Source organism: Rhipicephalus microplus, chromosome 2 (genome assembly GCF_043290135.1).
Source record: "Rhipicephalus microplus isolate Deutch F79 chromosome 2, USDA_Rmic, whole genome shotgun sequence".
NCBI lineage: Eukaryota > Metazoa > Arthropoda > Arachnida > Ixodida > Ixodidae > Rhipicephalus > Rhipicephalus microplus.
The window spans coordinates 164,056,462-164,083,675 of record NC_134701.1 but is presented as its reverse complement, the minus strand read 5'-3'; the positions used below and the strand labels follow the sequence as shown (position 1 = coordinate 164,083,675).

Genomic DNA, 27,214 nt, shown 5'->3' with positions numbered 1-27,214 from the left:
TCTTTTGATATAGGGTGTGAAGCCATGAAATGAACATTCGCTACCATTCAGTGCACAAAATTTCAGCCGTGACGATTCGCATAATCTAGGTGGCCTGAAACGCAATTGAAAAATTTCCGCGATGGCGCTTTCTTTTTGTAGGTTTTTTTTCCCAGTGTTCATTCTGTCGGCAACACGGTTCTGTCAATGTTAGTTAACTTTCAGGAAATTTGATTGCTTCTAAGCACACTGCATCGCATGCCTCAGTTCTCGGACATGCGAGACTGCATGCTCAACACGTTTTGCGCTAGTGTATCCTATACAGAAAGTTGCTTCGTATGCAGTACGGGTACTGTGACTTTGGCCACTTACGTTATCAGTGGTCTAGGCTGGCAGTCGTAAATAAAATAATCTGAAATTTTACACGAAATTTTATCACAAACTTATCACCACGTATTCTGGGGAAAAATTGCGCCTAAATGCGAGTAAATACAGTAGTTCAAATCAATCCAAGTTCCCAACTTAAGAGTACTCATAGCTTACAAGTTTCCTGAGAAGGATGAGCAAGTGTCAACACAAAATTTAAATGACACAGATAAGATCGCTGTACAGTGCTTGCGGCATAAAACGTGGCAGGTCAGGGTTCAGCAATGTGCATATTTTTGCATGCGTGGCCTCCAGTTTGTATTTCATCGATGCAACATTATCTCTTACACTTGCCTCAGAGCCAACGTTGCTTTCAGTGACTGGATTTGCGGTGGCACGAAGTGTTTGTCACAAATTCACGAGCTGCAAGCAGTGATCTTGACAGTTGTTGCCGAGAGTGCATGCTATTCACAAATGCCTAAATGGCTGAAAGCTGTGCTAATGACGCGAATGCCTACTCTTTTTCAAAGCCCTGCCTTGCCCAGCAGATGGATGGATGCAGTTCGCGCTTTTTTCATAACGCCGCGAGGACAGTTCAGTTTTGTCAGCTGTACCCAGTGTGCTAGTTTTCTTTGACGTCAGGTCTCGCACTAAGCATGCACAATATTGAGCAAAGAAGAGATCGATTCATAAGATGCATTTTAAGAGCCGGTGGGTTGAAATCAAAAGGAGATGCTTCTACGCTCAGTTAGTAGCTCCAATAATCACAGAACTTGTCACTGGTAAGTTCAGACAAGCTGGTGCATATGACATCACCAAGTTAATGCTTTTCGCACGTCAGAAGAGGCACGTGAGCTATGTTTACACCCTGGCCAGCTGTGGCAATGTGTAACGGATTTCTTGACGTCATCCGGTACCCGCCATGGAGGACTAAGCAGCTCCCTGCTTCGGTTTTTATTTCGACTCATCCTTCACTGCTTAATTAAGATTATTCATGAGTTTCTGGGCAAAATAAACTACTCAAGCTATTGCAGGACTATCAATACTATTTGAAACCGCCATGTTCCAGTGTGGTCAAAAATGCACTGGAGTTTCTCTTTAATTTTGCACCTGCCGTTGTCTATGTTGTTGCTCTTTGCATTTAGTTTTATTTTTAATTTTCCTTCAACTCAAACACTTGAAACCCTCACAAGAGTTGTTCAGAAGCTTATGACCTTATGTGAAGCATCCTAGCTGTGCAAGCAGAAACATTACAGAGACACAAATTGATACACTCCATTTGTGCATCACCCTGTAAACTTATCAAAATAAACCGAGACTCATTCAATTATACTCATGCACACATTGCTGCTTGAACTGCTATAGTCAGATACAACTTTAGAAGTGTGCAGTATTTCCTCCTCAAAGGCACATGCACACAAGCCTGTACCAATGGGCATGAACTCAAAACTGGCGTCATGAACTCGACAGGGAGTGACCCAGCCTTTCAACCTTTCAAGAATATTGCAGAGTGCGTGAGCCGGACTATTTATTTATTTATCTGCAGAGACCATCCGTTGCTGAGCTTCAGTAATCTGGGTGGGGCCTTCTCAGACTTAAATTTAGTCATACTGTAGAGCAATGCATATCAACCTAAACTGCAGTCCAGAACAAAAGCTTTGTGCCTATAGCTCGAACCATAAGCTGTATGAATCACAAACCTTTATGATTAAAAAAAAATGACAATGTCATTCCCACCAATGAGCTGCAAGTATAGTCCGTAGGTCACAATTCACCACTCCAGCGCAGCGAGATGTAATGCACTTGATCGTCTCGAAGCGTGGCCAGGATGATAGTCTTATGCACTGCGTTCCCCAGGCGGCCCCACATGACGATGTCGCGGCCAGCCACTTTGTGGTCCCTGCCTAGACACACCACCACACCGAAAGCATGGAACAGAAGCGGATCACCTGCAAGCAAGGCAAAAATAGGGTGTCATAGCGTCCCATATAGCAGTTTTGAGTGTACCATGATAACGAGATTAATTTGTGCACCTTTTGTATTAACATGCACTCTGTTCTGTGCTTGGCTGACCTAACTTGAGGTGCCCTGCTACAAAGTCTGAATGTGCCTTTCCAGCATGTCTATCCCTTTGCCTGCTCCATTTGTTTCTTTGTTTCCTCTTTTAATTCCAACAATGAACTTCACCAAAGGCTGTACATTTCTTTATTATTTAATTTCCAATGGCAAGATGTGAAAAGTGTACAGAGGGTCAGTTGAGCGGGATAAGATACACGCGTAAGATCGCGAGTCTGCATGTTTGCACTTTCAAAATAAAAGTTGTTTTCAGACAATAATACACAAGAAATTTCTTCGTCTATGCATATTTATTGTCTAAGAATTGCAAATGCAAGATACATGTTTTACTTCTTAAACTACAAATTCTTTAGGGACCACCACTCCAAACTCCCAATTCATCAGCCTTTTTGTGCATCTCAACTACACCTAGGTACGCTTAGTCTGCGTAAACGCAAGGCAGCGTCTCTTTCGCCGCGCGGCGCAGTAGCTAGCCCCACACAGAAGTGGCTCCTGCGCCGCACGAAAGTGACATCACTTTAAAAATTATAACCTAAAGCTAGTTAAATGTGTAAATTATTCGTGTGTAATGTGTTAAACCTACAAAAATTTTACTAAGCAGGTGTTTAACGAGTCAATTAGCCTAGGTTTGTTATTTAAGTACATAATACAAGTATTTTAAATACAGGGGCGCCATGGGCGGCTGCGAAAGGTAAACACTGCGAGATGGTAGCCACCTGCAATGTGTGTAGGTGGTGAAAACTCCGATGAAATCGTGGCCATGGCCTAAGCCACTCCCAAGGAGGACTGGAGTGTCGTCGCTGCTTCATGTGATTGCTGGATGCTTCATGTGATTGCTGGATGCAACCTGGTGGTTGGAGCTAGTGCGGCCGTCCACCGCGCCGCAGCTTCATCTGAGTGTGTGCGCCACAAGGTTTCTCAGTATGATGTGCGGATTACAGTTGTTGGACGTACTGCATTTTCTAGATTGCAATGCCAAGCGTAGTGTTGCCAAAGGTGAAAGTGTTCTTGCTGCCGAGTTTTGCTTGTCGCGAAGGACAAGGTCAACGATGAAATAAATCCTTTCGCACAGTTCACGTGTGACTGACCGGACGCACATGCATGAAACCCCAGTGCGTCGGCGAAGTGTTCATACGATGGATAGAAACAACTTTATTGTAATGTTCTTACGAAGCCTGTGATCTCCGAAGGCCAGAGCTACTGCATTGCCGGCTGTTTTGTCAAGTGCGAACACGTACGGCCGTTCTCATCCGTTGCTACATGAATGCTCCTGTGCTGTCACAGGCCGTGCGTGTTATTCAGCAAGGCGGACAAGCTGTTTTGTAGTTAGATGGGCTAACGCCGTCGGCACTTGCCCTTGGGCATCGTTTATCAAGTGCTGATCGCCTAGAACATTGCAGTGACACGTCAGTATTTTTAAAAGAAGCGGCCTGCCGGTTACCTTGCCAGATGATGGTACACTGAGCGACAGAAAAAAAGTTGCCCGAGACTACATTGCAGTGCACCTTTCTGTCATCAAAACTTTGATAAACCGTGGAAATCAACATTCCTGATACCTGTGCCGAAGAAACCAATGCAGCCAGCTGCATTAGAGTTCTTTGTGTCTTTTTGCGTCTCGCCGATTAAGAGCACTAATTCGCAAAAAACTTTATCATAATAAATATAGTCAATCCTGCAAGAGTCATCGAATATCCAATATTAAAGGGCCTGTGGACGGGACCACCACCAGCAGCAAGTCGGGCTGATGAGGAGGCGCAAATATTAAAACAATACATGCGTGAACAAAAAAAAAAAGAGAAAGTATCGATAACTGCAATGGGACTTGAACCACCGACCTCACCAGCTGATGTGTTGCTTTAACCAAGTACGCCAGAGCTGCCGATCAGTTTGAGACGGCAAACAGGCCAATTTTGTATTGTTGTCACGTTAAACCTAACTAACATTTTTTGTTCACTTTTTTCGTTTGGACGTAATTTTAACGGCTTTTATCGTTATGTCTAGACGTACCACTAGGCACTCCCGACTATTCAAACAAAGCGCCTAACCAAAAAAATGGATGACGTCACTTCCGTGCGGCGCAGCAGCCGTTTCTGCGTGGGGGTAAAGTCCCTGAAAAATAAACTAAAATATTTTTCAGGGACTTTACGTGGGGGTGGCTCGTGCGCCGCAGTCTCTGCCAAGTTAATTTCACAGTAACATTGCTTTTTGCCGACTCCAAGGGGTCAGTGACAGCAAAGCCAAAAGCAGCATTGCGAAAACATCACGCAAATGTTATCATCATCAGCAAACAGTTGCTGGTCAACATAGCGGCGTAGCGAGTGTTTGCGTTTGCTCTTCGAAAAGCGCGAGCGCCTGCAGCTTCGCCTAACGTTTAGGCAGTGCAAAAAAAGTCTTCCGAGCGGCGTCCTCCCAAGGGTTCGCGGGATTTCGCTTCGTTACAGGACAACCGGCAGTGTAATCGAAACGTTTCGCATCAAAATAGCGGCGTGCCGGTATTCTAGACGCCGTAGTCGTGCTTCAGCGCGTCGTCGCTATTAGACTAAGCTAGGTCGATCATTTAAACCGCCATGCCGTACGCCAACCAGCCGTCGGTGCACATCAGCGAGCTGACGGACGAGAACGTCAAGTTCTTCATCGAGGACACCGACCTGAGCGTGGCGAACAGCCTGCGTCGAGTCTTCATCGCCGAGACGCCGACGCTGGCGATCGACTGGGTCCAGCTGGAGGCCAACTCGACCGTGCTGCACGACGAGTTCATAGCGCACCGGCTTGGCCTGATCCCGCTGACGAGCGACGAGATCGTCGACAAGATGCAGTACTCCCGGGACTGCACGTGCGCCGACTTCTGCACCGAGTGCTCGGTCGAGTTCACGCTCGACGTCAAGTGCCTGGACGAGCAGACGCGCCACGTGACCACGGCCGACCTCAAGTCGAGCGACCCGCGCGTCGTGCCCGTCACGTCGCGCCACAAGGACGACACCAACGAGTACGGCGAGACGGAGGACATCCTCATCGTCAAGCTGCGCAAAGGTCAGGAGGTCAAGGCCCGCGCCTACGCCAAGAAAGGGTTCGGCAAGGAGCACGCCAAGTGGAACCCCACGTGCGGCGTGGCGTTCGAGTACGACCCGGACAACGCGTTCCGACACACCACCTACCCGCGGCCCGAGGAGTGGCCCAAGAGCGAGTACACCGAGCTGGACGAGGACCGCGCCGAGGCCGAGTTCCAGAGCGAGGGCAAGCCCAACAAGTTCTACTTCAACGTCGAGTCGTCGGGCGCCCTGAAGCCCGAGAACATCGTGCTGAGCGGCCTGAGCGTGCTCAAGAAGAAGCTGAGCGACTTGCAGACGCAGTTGTCGCATGAGCTGCCCTGCGACTCGCTCACCATCAACTAACTGATTTTGGGAGGGAAAGCAGCTCCATTCCATTCAAGAGAGTGCATGAACCGTTTTCATATTGTTCATAAAGCAGAATACATCATTGCCATTCTAATGTCTGAACAAGTCTCGGATTGCTGCCAACACCGCTAATTTTCGGCCTATGCTGGTGTGCATGTAAATAGCTTTTTACAGCATATTAAAAGCTGTGCAACGTGATTTAGGTGTGGGGACACCAGGAGCTGCCATTAAGAGATAGCATTGCTCAATGTTTCAATTATGGACACACATTTCACGATAGTTAATTAGAATAGCTATACAATCCAACCCCTCAATTATACCTGGGAAGCATTTTTTTTTTTTGTGGAATACACACACCAGTTACTTCGCAAAACCAAAATTTACTTAAAGAAGTAGCTGATCTTTCTTACTGTTTCACATTGCTTTGAAGGAACTCGATGGCTGAAGCCAAGCAGCTCAGTAATCGTTGCAAAGCTTGGTCATTATCGCGTGCACTGAGAAAAGTGCGAGTTGTGTCAAAATAAAGAACTGCACATGAACTTGTATTGCATGTATTTTGTTGCTTTTCTCACTCTCATCGTCACCCTGCTATCCTTTGCCCCCCCCCCCCCTCGACGAGAGCGTCGCTGAACTCTTCGTACACGATCAGGTGAGTGTCAGCGCACAAAAGTCTAGCAGTTCAACAGTGTCTGTTATCACTCCATCAACATGGCAAAGCACATACCATGTTTCAACCTGGGGCTGCAGGTCACCGCTACTTGCAGAATGCAGAAGAACCATCTGCTTCAGTTTCTAGCAATATTTAACTCCTGGGGTTTGCTCATGAGTTGAAAAAAAGTGTTGTGTATCACTCCCTAAAACTTTAGTTACTGCGGGAGTGCTTTTCAAAACCTCTTCCCTGTCGAGAGGAGGCAAATGTTCGCTACCGACGTTCGCCAGGCGCACCAGACTTCTTTGTTGGCATGAGTATTTCGTTTTTCAGGGATTCACACGTTGGTGAGTGCCCAAATCATGTTTACAGCAGTGCAACAATAAATATGTACTTAACAAAAACTTCACTGCTGCGTGAAGCGATATTTTTCCCATTTTCTACACAATAGGACGTGCTCATCATGCCTGTCAGCGAGATGAAAACAGCAGCGAGCAAAGTGAACACATATGGTCCTGAACCATCCATTAAAAAAGCTCGTTCTATGCAGACAGCTCTAAATCAGCAATTTTATGTATGCACAATACTGTCACTTTATTTCCATCTATTCCACAAGATCACCTAACTATACTCATGTTTTTTTTTTCAAAGGCAACACAATTACTGATCAAGAAAACATGAGCAGCCAGGTGAAGTGAGAACGACATGATATGAAACACATATCTGAAGGCCATGGAAGAATACTGGGTCAAGTTGTATCACAAAAAATTCAACAAAAATGTCAACAACAAAATAAAGTAATTTAACCATAATGATACAGCCATTCTTACCATAAAAACAGACTTGATAAGCAAGATACAAATGGAAAGACAAAAAAAAGGCTCATACACAAACTAACCATGCAATCATGTACGTGCTATGCTTTGCTTCTCTGTGCCACGCAGAAAGGAATGTCTGCTCACATGACACTAGCCATCGGAAACTCTCCCAGAATGCCTACTGCAAGTGCAGTTCCGATATGCCTATTACGCCATTATTAATCATTTTATGCATTTAGCGAACTGCCCACAACACATCCACAAGGCAATAGGCACACCAATGCAGCTGCACACTTTGTTGATGATGTGGCTTAAAATGATGATCACTTATGACTCAGTGCTTTGTACTGGGTGGGCCTCAAGATCACCCACTCACTGTGCAATTCACCTGGTGTGATTACATGTATTAGTGAGACTACTCGCCCTGCATGACACCTGTATACGACCTTTTTCTGAAGCACTTTACTTTCTAGCACTAACGTGTGTCTATGGTACAACACCTGCCTGCCACGCTGAACGCCTCGGTTAGATACCAGCTTGAGTCTCCCCGACTTGTATTATTTGCATCCATAATGAACACCACTAGCACCAAAACTTATGCAACAAAGGCTCATTCACACTGTCACGTTGGAAATTCTGGCATCTTTTAGCCAAAGACAACAAGTTAACATTATCCCTTACTTGACATAGCTATTGAAAGGCTTAAATGCTTGTCGGACTTTTCATTATGTCATGCACAAACCTGTGCTTCTAAAGGAGTCCTTAGTAAAGGGACTATAAAGCACCGGAACATATACTACACACTATAAACTCCCTAATGAGTAACAACAAAACTTTCTCTCAATTTAATCCCCATGAAAAGAATGGACTCTCTACAGCCAAGTGAAATACTCCAATCATGCCAGACTGGTTTGAGCCCTAAGACTATAGCTAGAACTAGTGCAACATCTAACTAGCAAGGAGCAACAGCATTCCATTATGCACACAAATCGGACCCAAAAATGCTTGTTTCATTGTGGAATACAATATACACGAATGGAATGAAATTAGAATACTTACCAATAACATTTGTGCCTTTACGTCTCAAAACGACGACATGATCATGAGAGATGCCTTAGTGGAGGACTCCGGATATTTCGACCATCTGGTGTTTTTTAATGTGCACTGACGTCGCACAGCACACGGGCCTCTACCGTTTCGCCTCCATTGAAATGCGATTGCCGCGGCAGGGAATGAATCCGCAACCTTTGGGTCAGCAGTCGAGCACCGTAACTACTGCTCCACGGCGGCGGACTACTTAACAGCACTGAAGGTCACACTAAGGACAAGACATTTGAACAGTAACCTCAGAGTACATTCCCGACTACCATTCCATAATAGTCAACACCAGCGTAACTTCAGTGAATCAGCCATGATGGTTATCAACTAAAACACACATGGGTAAGCAACATACAAAAACTGAGGAGCGTATTTACAAAGCATAGTACAAACATGAGAAAAGCCAACAGTAGCGTGTCTTGTGTGATCTATACAAGAAATATATACAGGAATTTAAGCACATTACTACTGTTCACGGTTCTGTCAACACTATAGGCATTAGAATTATTAGATTTCCAATACAAGAAGGAAAGATAAAGTGTCTATGCATGAGCACATGTGCTGAGTAGTGTCTAGAGTTGAGTAATAAGGGTTCGTAGGAATGGCTCACCCGAATAGACAAGGAAGTCTCCTCCAAACTTAGATCCGACTGTCATGTAGTAGCCCCTTTCCCAGAGATCCTTGAACACTCGGCAACGCACCTTGTGCGCATCAGTCCTCGGGTAGTCCAACTCTACAGGCACCAAGTTCGATGCCTTTGTTCGCAGGCACTCTGGACAAATGGAAAACGGGCGACAGTTGTATCAGCAGTGACTAGACAAGAGGAGATGCACTTCCAAGAGTACAGTGACAGTATTCTTGAAGTGGCCACATTCGACTGCCAAGGTGAACATGTTAATTCTGGGATATTATGTGCTAATATCACGCTACATCACTCGTGGGAGACTCCTGATCAATTTCGACCATCTCGCATTCTCGAACACGCAAGAATAGGCCTATTTTCTGGGTGGGATGGATGCCGACAAGTGGTCTCTATGTCTTTTTTATGCACATGTGTACTGCGCTCTGTAAAAAAAAGGGGGGTGAAAGTTTAGGCTAACTGTGTAAAGCTTAAAAGCAGTGAAGCTGGTTGATTTTATGGGCTGCTAGATCTTTCCTTTGCGTAGACGTAGTGTTGGGCCATAGCCCGAATGTCCAAACTTCACTGCCAGGACGAACATGCCAAGCTGGCTGTGGCATCCCCGGTAGAAGTTCAGACCTTTCGTTGCTTGCACTGTGCTCACGCGGTAGGCAAGCTCGACGCAGCGGATGCATGCACTGTCTTCGTCTGTCGGCGCGGCAGACGGCTTTTTTGTAGACACTCAATAATAATAATATTAATAATAATAATAATAATAATAATACCTTTTATTTCTTCAAATAAAACAGTACATGTGGCTAGGCCTGCCAAAGCCAATTGGTGGCTTGAGTGGCAGAGCCTGGCAGACAGCAAAAAAACCGGACGCATTACAAGATTGTAACTTATGGCCTAAGAGGGATGACAGGTCAAAAAACGACGTGCATATAAGATTAGAAACAACAAAGCATATAAGCAATAGTTACAAGCATTATACAATATTTACAGCAATTGAAAGTGAAAATGTGTAAAGAAAAAAACAAAGAATTAAAGCAAATGCTCCTTAAGTAAAGTAACACAATGGATAATTGTGCAGCATCATGCTTACGAATGAGTGTATATGAATTAACACACTATATGCATTACAATTGTAGACAGATACGCCGTAGCAGTTTCTTTAATTTGTATTTTGTTTTTGTGCGAAAAATGCTGGGGGAAAGTGCATTGAAATAGGTTGGTACATAATGGGCTCATATTCTAGTTCCATACTTTGTCGAACACCGCGGCCTCCAGTAACGTACTTTGGGCCTTAAAGAACGAGAAGTAACATACGAAACCAGGAATTCTTTGGACCAGAAATGTTTTAAAACAACCGTTTGAATTAACAGATCATTGAAGTTTGGCATAAACAGCGTTTTGAAAATGTCTTTCTCAGAATTAACGTTCAGGTCGTAAGATATATTTTTTAAAATCGAACGCAATATTCTGTTTATTCTATTGTGCCAACGGACAGCACAGTGTCCGTAAATGGTTATTCCGTAACGCAGTATACTGTAACCTAAAGCGTGTGCTATCATCTTACGTACTGAAAACGGCATGTAGTGTCTTATGTTATATAATAGACATGACACAGCGCGAAGTCTTTTGCAAACATAGGCAAGATGACTATTCCAGGAAAGGTCCCTGTCAATGTATAAGCTTCAATGAATTACCTCAAGGTTTAAGATCTTCGTTTTTAAAAGATCAAAGCCATTACGTGCACTACTAAACATGATATCAGTTCATGTGCTGAAGGCAGTGCTCCTCAGCTGCCGTGGTTCGGAGTGCCAGGCATGCCACATAGATCTGTGCAACAGTGGGCCAAGAAGACACCTTGTCACTCATGGAATGGACTCAAAGGCAGGCATCCAAACCCTAAAAAAGTTCTGTGAATCGTTAGAAAATCCTGGTTTTGTCTAAAAATTAAACTGTGGTGTCCAGCATGTAAATATCACAATATAACTGCAAAGCATGCAATAGTGGGGGACTCGAAATAAATTCCAACTACCTTCTGACACAGAGGTGTAGGTTCCTATTTTCCTGAACAAAGAAAGCCAAGATGGACTGACTGTGTATTTTAATGTTGGTGTAACTTTGTCTTTGGTGGTCACTGCCAACACATGCTCTGTACATTACTTTAAATCTCTCGTCTCCACTTTTTATTCCTTTCCTCTGTCACTAAACCATGCTTCCTGAGAGGCTGCAGACAGTTGTGCTACCTTTCTTTTCGCAACAAACCACTTCTCCTGTACGTGGCTAGTACATATTGTGGCAATACATTAGGGTAGCCCTAGAAGGAAATGCATAATCCAGGCAAACAGCAGCACATCTCGATGACCCAAGCACTAACAGCGTGTCCACACTGCCTTGGCCACTTAGTTGTCCTCTTTCTGCCGCAGTGACAAAGACATGTTGGCAGCAACAATATTGTGGTATATAAACTACTCCTTTCTCGTTCCCTTCAATGGTTGCCCATGTAGCCTAATGGGTAAGGTTATCACATGCTGAGCAAGAGGCCCCATGTCTGAAATGCATTTTCTCAGAATCGCTTGTTTATTTTTAAACGTAAAAAAGTTCACACAGTTTTACCAATCATGAAAAAGAAAAGAGATTGAAAGAAACAAAAACCTAGGCAAGAAACGCTAAGCAATAATGAGATGTACATGTGCCCTAGCAGTGCATTCTATACATGTGTCTGTGCTCGGGTGCAAACACGATATCAACGAGAAATTCGCCGGGCCCCAGAGTTTCAGAAAGCAGCCAACTTGCACAAGTCCAGAAAGGTCTGCTCACAGCAACACTTAAATTTGGCAATGTTGAGTAGAGACACCAAGATCCTCAACTTGGCTTAGATGACAGATGCACAGCTTTCACATGACAGACCGAAATGTTGCTCATGTTTTACAAAGAATAACCAAGGCAACGATCGACAACATCACACACTTCTGTCAGAAAACTTTGCAGCATTCGTTTGTGCTGATACAAATCGTAGGGAATTTAAAGTTATGAAAGTCTTTCAAGGGCATAGGCAGAAATATTTTTTAGAGGGGAAAGGCAGTCAACCAAACCTTATCTGTGAGTGTGTAAGTGTTGGGTTACATACATGTGCAAAATTTTAATTTTTGGGATGGGGGAGGGGGAGCGATTACCATGCCGTCACCACTGGCTATGCCAGTGAAATCGATTTGTATGGCTCAGCCGGTTAATTCTGCAACAAATACAGGCTTGGCTTGTCTTTAATGGACACTACATAACATGCGTTAATTATACCACTATATTTAAATTTGGGGCATAGTTAGGGTGGCTAGAATGGGGAGGTGTGACAAATTCACGCTGAAACCGGTCACCAAAGTGCGCCAATGCCACAAGGGGCGCGTGGCGTTGAGCAGACGACGTGCAGCGCAACCTTGCTTGTGCTCGAGGAACATGGCTCGCGCTATTTTTATGTGCCACACTTTCAAACGCTAATCACTTTCTCTCAGTGTGTGCAATAATAAGGGGTTGATTTCGTCCACATCTTTGAAAAAACAACGTTCACGTGCATTATTATGCAGCAGGCTGCATACCAAGTAGGAATGTGCGCTAGTAATATAGTTGGATGTCGGGCACACCACTTAATTTGAGAGCCATGTTTTTAACGCAACAGCGTTATAGAGCCCCACTTTGGCTGTGGCGTCGATGTCGTTGGTTGTGAGTAAAAAATTATGATCTCATGCGTGACCAAAAAATCGAGAACGATGCGCATAAAATCAATAGAAAAATCCTGCGTCAGAGTGTGGACCGAACCAGGGTCATTGGCGGTGTCAGTGGCGATCGAATTTGGGTCTTTTGCGTGGCAAGCGGATGTTCTACCACACGGCTACGCGTCTGCTTGTAAATGAAGTGAAAGAAGCTTTCGTGCTTTAAAAACACATGCATCCTAGAACGTGTGTGTTTGTATATGCAACATGGAATATTGCAATAATAATACGTGGTACAAGCGCCCATTTCCAGTGGGCGTCAGAACATGTGATTATCATATAAGCTTCATGGTTTGAAGCCGGTCCCCAACTACAAAAGGCACACACGCAACTGCGCCTACTCCCTTAAGGCCATGCGATGGGCACATAGCAAGTTCAAAAAGGTTTTATGCGCGAAGTGTTTAAAGTACGCACTAAGAACGGGATGTCGCTATCTTGTTCAACTTCTAAGGGTTAAGCTTTAGGGTCTCTTAAACTTTTCTTTTGCTTCTGTTTCTGTCCTGGCATTTTTCTATTTCTAATTGTGCATCACTGAAACTTACTGAAGTCGTATTAAATGATTATTCATATTGTTAAAAGCTTGCCTGCTCTTTTGGAGGTGTTACTATCATTTGGCTGCTCGTCAAAACTTCATCTGTACGTTTCGTCAGAAGAAAAAATACATGTATTAGTTCAAAAGAAAACACATTCGTACACAAAGCAAGTTTCTTTGATATGTGCAATAAAAAGAAGTCTACAGAACACACGGCTTAGCCGGCATGTGGCTCCTTCTCGTTGACTTCTTTTATAAATGAATGCAGCGAGTTAAGCAGTAAAAGCATATAACTGATCGCGCTAACACAATTTCATGCTCAGAGCAACCGACCTGTGACACATGCCCAATCTTTTGCTACATGTCTGTGACAGGCTGCGTGGATGCAAGCCGCCCAAGAACAGATACTCAGCTTGTTCTCAATGACTGAATTTAGTCTTACACACCGCCTCTCAAATAAGGGAGACCACCACGGTCCCGCTGCTCCCGACGTGCCATTTTTCTTGATGTCGAGGCAAGCTACTTTGCGTAGCTCAATTGATGCGAAGAATATGTATGGTCCATTGTCACATATAGCACGCAATGCAACAGACAAGGTGGGCACTACTTATTCAGCATCAACTCTCGGTAGCACATGAGCCCATGCGTCAAGCGGCTCTTTGCACGCCAGGGCTCGAAACAGATGCTTGTTCTGTCGGCGACCTGTACCTACAGGGCTGTGTGAATAGCCTACTATAAAAGAGGATCGAATACGAATGAAATAACAAAATTACAACGAATTGAATACAAACTGGTTAATAATTGAATGCAAGAGAATAATTTTCACAACAATTATATGCTTCAACAATATTTATTTGTAACCAACAGTCAGAAAAATCAACAAAAGGATTGTGACGATTAATTTTTACTGACAAAAATGCCATTGTTATATTCACTAGGGTAAACTGGTATAGGAAGTGACAGTCAATTAAAAAATTTTAACTGTTCGGTCAAAAACAGCGGTGATATTATAATTCATGGAGGTACTTTGTTGCCACCTTTTATATAAAACTACGCAAGTTAAAACAAAAGAGCTATCTCGTTCTAATACGTTTTGCTTCTCTGGGGTTTTTCTGCCAGTGCTAAATATTCAAAAACATACTCGGCATTTCGAATATTTGTTATTTGGTTCATGATTAACATCGAATAGAACACCATTCAATTCGTTATTCAAGCTTTTAGAATTTTTATTTGTCCCTACCTGCACCCAATGTTGCAGTCAGAAATGAAGCAAGAACGTTAAGCTTTCTTGATCGTTTTATACAGCATCGTCCTCACAGCTAAAAAATGTATGATACACGTACAATAAAAACCACCTGAACGCCTCGCCGAAAAAAAAGGAGGGGGGGGGGGGAGATGTCGCGCTGTCGAGTGTTGGGCTTTCTTCGGGTAGTTTGCGACGGTGGCGGCTGTCCTAGCAGCGCCTCTAGCTGCATCGGCGCGCAGAGGGGCCCTCTCTGACAAGGGAAAGGCGCGGCGATCCACACACCTCCCCCTTCTAGGCACCCTAGCATAGTGTTAGTAAAAATAACATAGAAGCCAAACAATATTTGTCTTGACAAGTCTACTGTTTCATTTGCTAGAGGCCTGCGACATACACTCTGGACATCACCAAACTTCACCCTGACATTGCACAGTCAAGTACGTCCCAAGTGTCAGAGTGATGCTTCTTAGAAAAAAAACTATGCCTGGGACGTCGCCCGCTTTACTATTAGACGCACGCTGCCACACATTTCGAGCGAGCGCCATGTGGTGGTGCTGGGAACTGTACCCCCGGAGCCAGCGAGAGCAACATTTTTTTTCAGCATGGATTGACAAGTGCTGCCGATCGGTAGACGAGGTCCCTAACAGGCAAGCCAAACATTAAGGCGCAGCACGCAACCTGGAATTTACCATTATTTCTCAGTCAGCTGGAAATCCCTCCCTCTTTACTCGACAAATGATGCTATAAGCTCAAATGACTGAACCATAAACTCAAGGTCTTTGGCCATTGGCCGATTCGAGCATCACGAGCTGCATATTTACCGTGGCTGTCACAGGATGACGCCACCTGTGTTTGCAATCACGCTGAAAGTAAGCCGCACATTAGAAGAAAAAACAAAAAGAAAATGTTCACTGCCACAATGCATACTGACAAAGGGACGCACCGTCTTGCTTTCTCATCTTTCCCCTATCTGCATAGCGTTTAATGATACGAAAGCAGAGAGTAAGGGCTTAAAGCGTGCAACAAATTCCTGCAATACCACTCATAATTGACGGATTCTTAAAATTATTGCAGCAGTCAAGTGGTGAGGCGATAAGCTCTTATGATGAATCCTTTCGAGGATTACTAACTGAAGTGTTGCAGGGTCCCTTTAAACTTAATACTGAAAGCCACCGAAAATTTCTTCCCGACAGAACGCAAGCACAACAGCGAAACGCCAGTTGCCGGTCCATTATAAATTGACTAGAAATAAAAGCCACAAGACGTGTCCTGCAAGAGTGTTTCAAGGCTCAACCATCATTTTCTCAACACTTACCGTACAGGACAGGTGCCAGTGTGATGTCTCGTGATGGCATAGACACCTTGCTCTTCATCACGTTGGCAATAACAGCTTCCCTCTGGGCCTCCATGTCTTCTGGTTGCACCTCGCTGAGCTCGGTACAAGAGCTTGCATTACCTTTGCTCAACTCGGTGCTGCTGTTCTTTTTGAGCTTCTTTTTTGCCTTCTTGGAGACTTGCTGTCCTCTCCTTTTTTTAACAAGACCAGCAACAATATTATCTGCTTGTTGCTCGATCTCGGCTTTTCGTTGCGCCATGACTGCTTCAGCCTGCAATGCATACACAAGTAGAGGCAACATAATTAATCTCATTTCAATGTTTGGTGTGTATACAAATATACATACACACATATATATATATATATAGAGAAAGCATGATGCACGTGGAAGCACCTTTAATAATGCAAAATGTTTCAGCTGGTGGGTCAGTATTCATTAGTGTGACACCGACGAAGGCTGGCCAAAACATTTTTTGTGATTATTAAAAGTGTTTCTACGTACGTCGTGCTTTCTCACTTATTTCTTACTAGCAGAGTGAGTGTATACATACATACATACATATATATTGATCCTCACAACCATACTTTGAGTGCAACCGAAAACTGACAAAAGTAATGCACTGCCTGACTGTCTATTGTTTTCTTATACCGTTCTTCGTACCATTCATTTCCCATCAGTATGAATACAAAAGTAAAGAATGGCTTGGTGTGGCATTACTATTGGTAAATAAAAAGTTGATATTCTGAGATAACAGACAATGTTCATGCTAGGTTACATATTTGTTGAATTGAATGCCTGTACATTTACACAACTGAACGGCAAGCTTTGTGATTTTGTAAATATGATGCACCTAGTGGTAGTAACGGTTAGAGGAACGCTGTCAGTGTTTAATTGCACACCTACACAAGTACGTGCACGTGCATTTGCAATCACCAAATATTTTTGGTCTATATGCATGCCTTAAGAATTCCGTGGGTGTTCTTGTCTTTCACTCCTGCAGAATGTTTTATATTAGGCATGGAATAATTTAAATTTAAAGGCCTCGTATAAAGACGCATATGAGTGCACATGTAATGAGGACCATGGATTTGGTAATGATCGACTACGTGCATCGCGTTATTTTGGTTAATTTCGCGACAGTATAGGTCCAGACGCTGCCGTGCATGCATTAACTGAGCTGCATGTTGCAGCGCCTCACAGGATCGCAAGGAAAGAACATCTAGAGGCATGCATATCACCGTCAAAGTTATCCAAGGGCTTCGTACAGTGTCGTACAATTGCAGAGTACGAATCGTTGTTTTGACACGCCTCGCGTAGTTACTTCGGCTCTGCACATACCAACTGACGGTCAGGTAAAAAAAAAAAAACACTTGCCTGCTCTTGATAGACATCCTCCGCGCACTTGTCAACACGTGCTCTCTCGTCGTCCGTGGGCGGCTGGCTCAGTTTCACGTTCTCCACAAGAATACAGAAACCTACAATGTTATCAGGTGAGATACACGCGCTTGATTAAACGAGAGAAGACTCCGATCAGCGCTTCAAGGCGCGCCGAGTTGTGGAGACTCACGCACCTTTGGAAATAAGCAAATGCGCCTCTTCCATGGCAAGCTGCACTGGCAATCCGAGCAGCACGCTTTGAAAGGGGCAGCGCGGAAAACAGCCGACCTGCATTCCGACGATGCGATGCTGACATCGAATCTTGTTGACATCTGAAAGTCAAATAGTGGGCCTTTAACTTTAGAGAAGCGTTTCCGGGAGATAGGCACCGCTCAAATGCACACAAGAGGAACGGAGAGAGAAGTTTTGGATGTTTCACACACAAGCCAGCGATCGAACAGCCTGTTACGCTAGGTTGTTTCCGATAGCTGGAGTTAGGAAGCAGTCATTTCCTCAACAGTTCTTACCATCTGCGTTCCAGACAAGAATTCTATCTTTCTGAAGGTACAGCTTGACTGGAGCCGAGCTCATTACAGGGCTGTAGACACCAATCCGAGCAGCACACACACGCACGCACACACACCGTGCAGACGAAATTACAAATTAACTGAGGGCGCCACCATCGTTTAAAAAGCTTTGGGTCATGTGACCCTCAGTTTGGCGCCAAAACTGCGCGCCAAGGTGAGGTGTCTGCAGCCAACGGAGTCGTGAGAAACGGGGTGGGATAATCCAGTGATACTCGACGTTTTAGTCGCGAGATGGCCGATACCGATGCTGAGCAGCGGATCCGTGAGTACCAGCGGGAGTACCTCGAATTCCTAGATGATGAGGTGAGTTTGAAAATTGCTCCTTCGAAGTCGCGCATTGCGCGGCGGCAGCTCCATTGTCCGCAATCTCATATGCGGCATTGCTTCTCATCGCAGGACGATCAAGGATTTTACAGCCACAAAATCAAAGATTTGGTCACAAAGAAAGAACGCAGGATCATCGTCAACATCAACGACCTCCGTAAGAAGAATGCCGCCAGAGCTAAAGGGTACGAGGTCCTTTTAAACGTTTAAATGTCCACGCGCCAAATAGCGCGGGAGATGCGCCCGAGCAGCGCACTTAGTGCACCATATGCCAGCACTGTGTTGCGAAAGTGCCTACTATCATATTTGAGCAGAATATTCATCGCATGAAGTGGTTTCGTACTTCGTGGCTTGTGTGCTCCTAAGACCTTGAATCATTGGTAATTTTAAGAACGATGCAGAAGTTTCGGAAGTCATTTGTGATGCTGTCGGGCTAGCGCCTAAAGCTAAACGCATACATATAAAGTGCAAGCAACAAGAGAAGAAAACAAAAATTACAGTATATCAAATTATCACTTGCTAAAGAACTGGTTATGTTACTGCAGTTTTAAGGTCACTGGATAAACTGCGATGAAGGTGACGTGCTTAAAGTTTGAAGTGATGGCTTGTGTTTTAAAAGCTCTGTTCGAGACCTGATATTCAGGCTTTTGTATAGTGGCAAAAAGTGTGGGAAGTGGTGGTTAAATTTCATCATTAGGAGGATTTGAGATATTTTGATCTCATTAAAGGGCATCTAGGCATGTGAAAAGTGTTACTTTTAGACAATATGCAGTAAAAAGTTTATTCAGAATCTGCTATTCAGTAAGTGTTTTATGTCGTTACAATATTCTTATCAATGTTGCTCTCCCAGGTTGCTCGTTCACACGAGCGAAGAGATCATCGCCTTCCAGCGTGCACTCAAGGAAATGGTCATCTCTGTCGATCCACTGCTTGCAAAAGAACGAGATGAATACTATGTTGGCTTGGAAGGAAGGTGTGAGCCTATTTCAACATTCAGTTTTCCCATTTCTGAGATTACTCAGTTCGCCTTGACAGCAGTCAACTTACTCTTTTCCCAGCTTTGGATCTAAACACGTTACACCTCGGACACTCCATGCTTCCTATCTCGGTGGAGTTGTGTGCGTCGAAGGAATTGTGACGAAGTGTGAGTGATCTCTTTGATGTGTATCATATTCTAGTCGTCTACGCTTCATTACCCACCGTTTGTTACTGATAGCTTAATTGTAACGTTTTCATAGTGTTCATGTGGTAAAGAAAAGCATGACAATGCAGAAGTAGTTGCAGATGCAGAAAAAGTGGGCGAGCTTTAATTGCTCGACTCAATGGGCTCCTTTTAAAGACATTACATTTTGCTCCTTCATACCACGTCAAAGTAGATAGATTGGCTGTTTACTCAAGGTCGCAGTACATTTGAATGCGCCTGTGATAACTGCTGGTGTTCACGGCTTACACCTAGTTAGCATAATTGCAATCTAGCAGCGTAGTGTGTCATTGTCACGAGTTCGTGACGTATCGACAATTGGTCGCTTTGACAGGTAGACTTAAGGATGAAATGAAGTTCTAAGTTGCGTATTCTCGGTCACTGTTTAACCATTTCTGGTTAAGTTGGCATCTTAGTGTTTCTCAGCAAACGGGTTATGACTGCACAAGTGAGCCTAAAGTATAAGCATACGCTTGACAAATTTGGCTCACTGTTTCAATTTCCAAGCAAGCAAGTTCTGTGGAGCATATCGTAGGTTGTCATACCACTATTCAGTGCTACTGCAGTTCTCTGATTGGAGTTACTTTTTGCGTTTGCAGGTTCGCTAGTTCGTCCTAAAGTCATGCACAGCGTCCACTACTGCCCGGCCACGCAAAAGACACTGGAGCGCCACTTTACCGATCTGACATCCTATGACGCCTTTCCATCAAGCGCAGTCTATCCCACAAAGGTGCTGCACCACTGTTATTTTTAGTCCCAATGTTTACTGAGACCCTTATATCCGCTCACCAGTAGCATATGTAGGTAGAACAAAAATGGAATCTGTTCGAAGGATATGACGCAGACAGAGTTGTGGTGGATAAGCGTTACATGTTTGATGTGGCAGCTACAGACACTGTTCTAGCGGCCCCACTGATGTACAGCTGCTGTAGTGGTACGGTCCTGCTGTGTGTGACATGGTACGGGGTAAATTAGTTTGAAACTTCAGTGGGCTGTTTTATGTGTGAGAAAGTTTAGAGTGCTTATATGCATGATTACAGAGTTAGACAAGGAGAGCAGAAAGGTGGGTCTTAAAATGAATCTGCAGAAAACGAAAGTAATGTACAACAACCTCGGAAAAGAGCAGCGCTTCGAGATAGGTAATAGTGCACTTCAAGTTGTAAAAGACTATGTCTACTTAGGGCAGGTAATAACCGCGGAGCCGAACCACGAGATTGAAGTAAGTAGAAGAATAAGAATGGGGTGGAGCACACTTGGCAAGCACTCTCAAATTATGACAGGTAGATTGCCACTGTCCCTCAAGAGGAAGGTATATAACAGCTGTGTCTTGTCGGTACTTAGCTATGGAGCAGAAACCTGGAGACTTATTAAGAGGGTTCAGCTTAAATTGAGGACGACGCAGCGAGCAATGGAAAGAAAAATGGTAGGTGTAACCTCAAGAGACAAGAAGAGAGCAGAAGTAGATTAGGGAACTAACGGGGTAAAGGATATCATAGCTGATATCCTTATACATATATATATATATATATATATATATATATATATATATATATATATATATATATAGCATTGCTGCTAAAGAGAGCTACCTGAAGAGATCTATACCTAAAGAGATCTATACGTTTTCTAACTACTTTAATAATGATAACTTCACTTCTAAAAAAACTGAAGATATTGTAAAACTTTTTAGGGGCAGGAGGAATAAACGTTTATTTCACGAAACGGTATAGCGGTGCAAGTCTCACTTTGAACTTTTGAAAAATTCTTTTTAAAGGTTACTTACTAAGTGTGTCATCACTTGGCAAATCACAAGTATTGATAAATAATAAAATATAAAAAATATTGATTTAGACTCTACAATCAACTTTTTTTTTTTTTTGTCTACGGCTGATGTTCTTGTACAAAGTGTCCCTTGGCATTTTAACTTCAATGACAGGATGAGGACGGCAATCTTCTGGAGACAGAGTACGGGCTCTCGCTCTACAAGGATCACCAGACGCTGAGCATTCAGGAGATGCCAGAAAAGGCCCCCGCCGGCCAGCTGCCTCGATTCGTGGACGCAATCGTGGACGGGGACCTGGTCGACCAGTGCAAACCAGGAGATCGAGTGCAGGTCGTTGGCACTTACCGCTGCTTACCAGGCAAGCAGGGAGGATTCACCAGCGGCACATTCCGGTACCTAGAGAACATTTTACTTTTTAGCACTTAGTGTTTTTGCTGTCAGCTTGATGACTAGATGAATCTGTGGTCTCATGATTACAGTTTGTGGACTTGTCATAGTTTGGTGCGTTACGTGCACCTTATAGCCATATACTATCTAGTCTTGCGGTAGCTTTCTAGTCAAAACTTCCACAGACATTAGTATCAATGCACCATGCTGTATGACTACCGTGCAACGTAGGTTTTTTTAAAATCTTGCCTGGTAGTATTTTTATCTGTAATTTTGTTAGCTGTGTTGCAAACATACTTTTTAAATATGGATTTGTTTTAAAATTGTCACAGCTCTGTACGCATAGATTGTGCCTATAACGGCTGTTTTTCGTGCACAAGAAAGGCGCTGTTTCATTTACTGTTTCCATTCATGTTATGTTTTGTAGATTATGAACTGTAATGCTTTTTGTTGAACTTATACTTTTGCAAAGATTTTTTTTTTTGTAGTAGATATGTATATGTACCGTCAGCATCGAATGAAAACCAAACTGCGGCAATAAGTAAATCAGTTAATAAACCAGACAGAGCAGTGATGATTCCGTGATTGCATGTTGAGTAGGTCCTTGTGGCATTTGTGCAGAATACCACAGCGAAATCAAGTGTTTCTTTATGTGAAAGAAAATGTATAGGCATTTTAAACACATATTTATTGGTGATATTTAGGCTTGTGCGAATATTCAAATATTCAAACATATCTTGCAGTATTTGAATTCGGTTCGAATTTAATATATTGAACATTTTGAAGCATTCAAAAGGAACGAATAAGTGTACTATACTCGTGTAACTTCTGTAAAGGTGGTTTCGCTGCAGTGAAGAGGTGCTAAGCGAAATCTACACTGCCGCGAAGCTCCGTTTCAAGGTTATATGAACATATCACCCTGACATCAATTCATTATTTTTTATACTTTGAAAGCTTGTTATACCTTCTTATATCCTCTGGGTATAATCTATTTTAAAACAAAACACATTTTACATTTTACTTGCATTCTAGCAAAATTCAAATCTTGCTACTATTCAGTGTTGTTTCCACTTTTTCTTTTAACCAAAAATAATGTCATTAGCACAGGCCTTATCTCAATTTTCAAAAAAATCCTGTGTAGCTTAGCTGGGTCATGAGAAATATGCCCATTTTCTTTTATAACATGTGATGTGTACTATTATATTCGAAATTATTCGACCAAAACCACTATTTGCTTAAAACCTAAGAGTCACTATTCGCACAGGCCTGGTGAAGTCACAAACTTGGGCACAAACTTGAAACTCGGCCAGTGTTCGTGCTCAAAGGACATCCAGTGGTATTGAAGTCTGTAACAACCGTACTTCACATAATAGTGAATTATACAAAGATCCTGGGTAATGGATGTGTGCTCTGATACAATGTTTCTAATTTGTATACAAATATGTGACGTACAATGGAAACATGCATCTTATTAGAGATGTTCTCCCTCGCAAAATTTTAAACATATTTAAAACTCCTGTACATTCGCGGTTATCGGCAGATTAGTAAAAAGTAAAATGAAATGCGTTTTTGCACAAGTGCTCAGCATGCTATTTCATTCTGCTGTTGTAACCTCAGTAGACACTGACCTAGCATTTTATAGCTATATAATTCTGACATCTTTGTATGCCTCTATTCCAGGTCTGTTCTGATTTCTAATAACATTCGTCTGCTGAGCAAGGAAGTGGCCCCAAATATTTCCGTCGAGGACGTGAACAAGTGCAAGGCCATCAGCAGGCAGAAAGGGGTGCGTAAATCAAAGTAGCGTTTGCGCAGCCAGTATTTGCAGGAAAGGGGCATAACCATCAGATTTTCTATAAGCATTGGACAGCTAGCTGAACATTCACACATCTACAGTGGTGAGCAATGCGAGAGGAAACACTGAAATGACCTCCTTAAAAGTCAAAGTGGCAAAACACAATTGGCAGATGGTAAAGTGTCCATAAGACTGAATGATAAAGCGGATAGGTCAATCTCGCAGTTGTACACCTCACATTCACGTCGGTACATTACAAGCAATTGTTGCATAAATACGTGCTCCCATCTTGCATTGCTCCCAACAGTACCTGTCAAATACTTGGTACTTATAGAGGTGTTGGGGGTAATAAATGTGCAAGGTAAATGACTTTTTGGTAGAGTGTGAAGCTTTTACTTGCCACTAAACGATCATATGTGTTTATAATTGTATTGCGGAGAACAGAGCTGGTGAAACGCTGAGGGCAGCCATCCAATGGACAGGGCCTATACTGAGTAGTTATCTGGCTTAAGTTTTCTTAGTTTCTTTCGTGCTGTGTCGTTTTCACTAGAGTTTTTATTTGTTGATAGACTCTGATTTGTGTGTGATTACATTAGAGATGTCTACTGTCATGTCTGCCATGCAAGTGGTGGCCTAGTGTGCGCAGCAACTTTATTCGATAAGTTGTGATATTATGCAAAATTCTCTTCATAGTGATGTGGATTAGGATGTACCTGACTTGAAAAATAATTTTCCTGGATATTGTTTTTCTTTTAGAATGTCTTTGAGATTTTGGCTCGCTCACTGGCACCGTCCATCCATGGCCACGAGTTCATCAAGAGGGCTCTGCTCTGTCTTCTCCTGGGAGGCGTGGAAAAGGTCCTCCCCAATGGAACCAGGCTCAGAGGGTCAGTTGCCCTGCGCTGTGGTACTCTTGAGAGGCACCAGCACTTGAGATACTGCACTCCCACAATTTTATACGCACTTGGTCGGCATTGAAAGATTTCTGACTGCCGCTTGTGAGAAACGAAGCGATTGTGAGAAAGGGTGACAATAGGCACTTCGTGTGAAAAATTGTATGGTCAGACTCCAGGGTTTGATTCTTCTTCCTTACTGATGTTACACTTTGTCATTGTAAAATTAAAATTTTCCCTTGAAAAGTATTATGCAACCACATGATATGTTCAGCAGTGGTTGATGTGAAATCATAATGATGAATTATTTAGAGTGGTCTGATACTTCACAGTATTCATTCCAGAATGAGACCCTCATTTAGAAAAAAGAAACGAAAATGTCAGTGTGTCTTGAGAGAAGTACTTGATGCAGCTAAAACCTTGGCTCTCTCTCTTTCTCCTATTTCTTGCAGTGACATAAACTGCTTGTTAATCGGAGACCCATCAGTTGCCAAGTCCCAGCTACTGCGATACGTCCTCCACACTGCACCAAGAGCTGTGGCGACTACGGGTCGTGGTTCTTCCGGTGTGGGTCTCACAGCAGCAGTCACAACTGACCAGGAGACAGGTACAAAAACTTAGGAGAGATAAAAGAAAGGTGAATTGTGGCGCAGTGGTTATTACCTATGATATCATGCGAGTAGCTGCAACTTAATTTACTTAAACCATTGTACACTATTAGAATGCCCCAGGTAATGCATAGGCTTGACAAATGGCACATACTTCACTACTGACCATTACAGGGCATTGAACCATTACAGGGCATTGAATTGCAGCATACTAGCATGTAGTTTGAGCAAAATCCTAACTTAAGCGACTTGGTATTTGTTCATAATCGAAAAAAAAAGAAACGATTTGGCATGAATGGAACAAGGACAAAGAACACCAGCCCATCCTGTTGTTTTGTGTCTTCTTCATCCTTTTTTCACTCTGCGCCAAATAGTTTCTTCAGGTATGCAGTTTACATGTTCAGCTCTCAATGTTTCTATGGTACAATTTTCATCTTCTAGGTGACAAACGTCTCGAGGCCGGTGCTATGGTTCTCGCCGACAGAGGCGTCGTCTGCATCGATGAGTTCGACAAAATGTCGGACATGGATCGCACGGCCATTCACGAAGTCATGGAACAGGGCCGTGTCACCATCTCCAAGGCAGGCATCCACGCGAGGCTGAATGCGCGCTGCAGCGTGCTGGCGGCAGCCAATCCTGTGTACGGTCGGGTGAGTTGGCTTGCATTAGTAAATGTCTCTCGCAAAACAGCTAAAGGAAACCATAACCTAAACTTACTTTAATGGTGTTGTACAGTGCAGTCGACTTGTACAAATTTCTAAGTGCCAAGGGAATCCGATCGTTATAACCGATTATTGTTATAAGCTGGTTGACTAAAAAAAGATGAAATAGAGGTGAAAACGTGTAACTTGTTTTCAGAATAGTCCGTCAGCTTCCATTGCTGCATGCGTAGCTGGCAAACATCTTTCTGAAGAGCATCTAGCCACTCTTTGTAGCTGTGCAGGAGGTCCTTTGCGAAGACAAGGTCCCAAAAGGACTGTATCATCTGCTTGGCCTCCCGCAATGACAGGGCCTGCATAGGCTGCTCAACCGCGCAGTTGGGTGTTCGCACTCTCATCACTTGCAGCGCACTCTGTAGCCAAATTCAATCGCTCTTTCCAATATTGCGGCACTGGAGCATTGTAATAAGCAGTTAATTTTACCATAGAAAGCATACAAAAGTAGATGGTGTCATTGTTGCTCACTGTTATATCTGATATATTCTAATGAACATCATTATTATTAGTGGACTCAACTGTCTCACCAGTGTTACAGTCACTTCTCTTGTCTACATTAACCGAGGTGTAACTAGAGCCATCATCGGTTGTTGTAAGAACACATAGCATGTCATAAGCACTCCAGTGCACAGTACTACTTTAAGCAACACCTAATGATTATGTGACTTCTGCAAGTACACTCAAACCACGTTATAACGAAGTTTAAGGGGAGCCACAATTATTTCGTTCTATCGATTATAACAGTTTGTGACAATGTATGCTCAGATGGGCGCACACCTATAAGCACGCAAAGAAGGAAACCACCTCGCGGCCTGATGTACCGCTACGCGACCACGCGTGCGACAGAAAATAAACACAAACGAACCTCATTATTTTGAACACGTTTAATTCGAACTCACGCTGAGGTCCCGTCAAAGCTGTGTGTATTCCAATGAGCAAAAATGCCCTGTAATTCGAACGCACAAGCACTTGGGACGATTAATTCGAATATGCCGCGCTCAAAATGCTCTCAGCATCATGCCCAATCCCGCGGCGGCACCTCTCAACACTGCGCGCGAAGAAGGAAAAGAAGTAAAGGAAAGAAAAGACTGTGGCTGATTATTTGCTTTCTCTCAAATGCCGACCTGCGACGCGCCTGTGCCACCGCTTCTCCCTTTTCCGTCTCTGCACGTGGAGACTCTTCTCCTTTCGAGGCCGCGCGCGGAGAGAGAGGAAAAAAATTCGCAGCTTTGTTGGAAAGGTGAAGCAATGAACGCGATAGCTACAAATTGAAAGGTCACGTGCAGAATGGAAAGCACATCAAAACATGCCCGACGTTCCTCATGCACAAATAAGTACAAAACGTACTCACAGGTACGGATGCGTGCAAATAAGCGTCGCATTTGTTACTTTGCTGTGTCTGAAAAGCACGCGCTTTTCGCAAACGGAGACTGCAATGAATGCAGTGGCCTTTGTGCACCTGGTAACTAAGCAGAATCGTTCCAGGTAAAGCCCGAGGCCAGCCAAGGAGTACAACCCTCCCCTCCTCGCCGCCGCGAGATAAGTGCACTTGAGGGAGCGTCACTCCCCTTCTCTAAGCCGGGCAAAGTACGTGTACAAGATTAGAGTGGGCGCACTCATGATGAAATGATTGGCGGGTGCTGTATTGCGGCATT

At 43.6% G+C, this 27,214-nt stretch overlaps 3 protein-coding genes across 3 annotated transcripts in view; 2 read left to right on the top strand and 1 right to left on the bottom strand.

The window, feature by feature from the left end:
- Window positions 1-1,856: 1,856 nt before the first annotated feature.
- Tsen34 (tRNA splicing endonuclease subunit 34) lies at window positions 1,857-17,907 on the bottom strand. Its single transcript, XM_075887046.1, has 6 exons — window positions 17,793-17,907; window positions 17,460-17,597; window positions 17,263-17,363; window positions 15,867-16,158; window positions 8,992-9,153; window positions 1,857-2,294 (listed from the first exon to the last, which is right to left on the bottom strand). Exons 1-6 carry the CDS (start codon window positions 17,854-17,856, stop codon window positions 2,110-2,112), a joined length of 942 nt encoding a protein of 313 aa, XP_075743161.1. The 5' UTR covers window positions 17,857-17,907; the 3' UTR covers window positions 1,857-2,109.
- On the top strand, window positions 4,742-6,355 carry Polr2C (RNA polymerase III subunit RpII33). The gene has a single exon (XM_037421805.2). It carries the CDS (start codon window positions 4,989-4,991, stop codon window positions 5,811-5,813), a length of 825 nt encoding a protein of 274 aa, XP_037277702.1. The 5' UTR covers window positions 4,742-4,988; the 3' UTR covers window positions 5,814-6,355.
- Window positions 17,908-17,975: 68 nt separating the features above from the next.
- The window catches only part of Mcm3 (minichromosome maintenance 3), a 30,049-nt gene continuing 20,810 nt past the window's right edge, over window positions 17,976-27,214 (top strand). Inside the window, exons 1-10 of the mRNA XM_037421806.2 lie at window positions 17,976-18,155; window positions 18,249-18,361; window positions 19,027-19,149; window positions 19,235-19,320; window positions 19,977-20,107; window positions 21,314-21,552; window positions 23,228-23,333; window positions 24,099-24,229; window positions 24,688-24,842; window positions 25,285-25,493. Coding sequence (XP_037277703.2) covers window positions 18,084-18,155; window positions 18,249-18,361; window positions 19,027-19,149; window positions 19,235-19,320; window positions 19,977-20,107; window positions 21,314-21,552; window positions 23,228-23,333; window positions 24,099-24,229; window positions 24,688-24,842; window positions 25,285-25,493 — 1,365 coding nt within the window. The 5' untranslated portion in view covers window positions 17,976-18,083. The remainder of the gene's footprint in view (window positions 18,156-18,248; window positions 18,362-19,026; window positions 19,150-19,234; window positions 19,321-19,976; window positions 20,108-21,313; window positions 21,553-23,227; window positions 23,334-24,098; window positions 24,230-24,687; window positions 24,843-25,284; window positions 25,494-27,214) is intronic.

Excerpts from the sequence above, each read along its gene's own strand:
- Polr2C (XM_037421805.2), top strand. The coding sequence starts at position 4,989 with ATGCCGTACGCCAACCAGCCGTCGGTGCACATCAGCGAGCTGACGGAC.
- Tsen34 (XM_075887046.1), bottom strand. The coding sequence starts at position 17,856 with ATGAGCTCGGCTCCAGTCAAGCTGTACCTTCAGAAAGATAGAATTCTT. Across the intron at positions 17,364-17,459 it reads GCATTTGCTTATTTCCAAAG|GTTTCTGTATTCTTGTGGAG; the intron begins GTGCGTGAGTCT and ends ATAACATTGTAG. Across the intron at positions 9,154-15,866 it reads ACTGGCACCTGTCCTGTACG|AGTGCCTGCGAACAAAGGCA; the intron begins GTAAGTGTTGAG and ends CCATTTGTCCAG.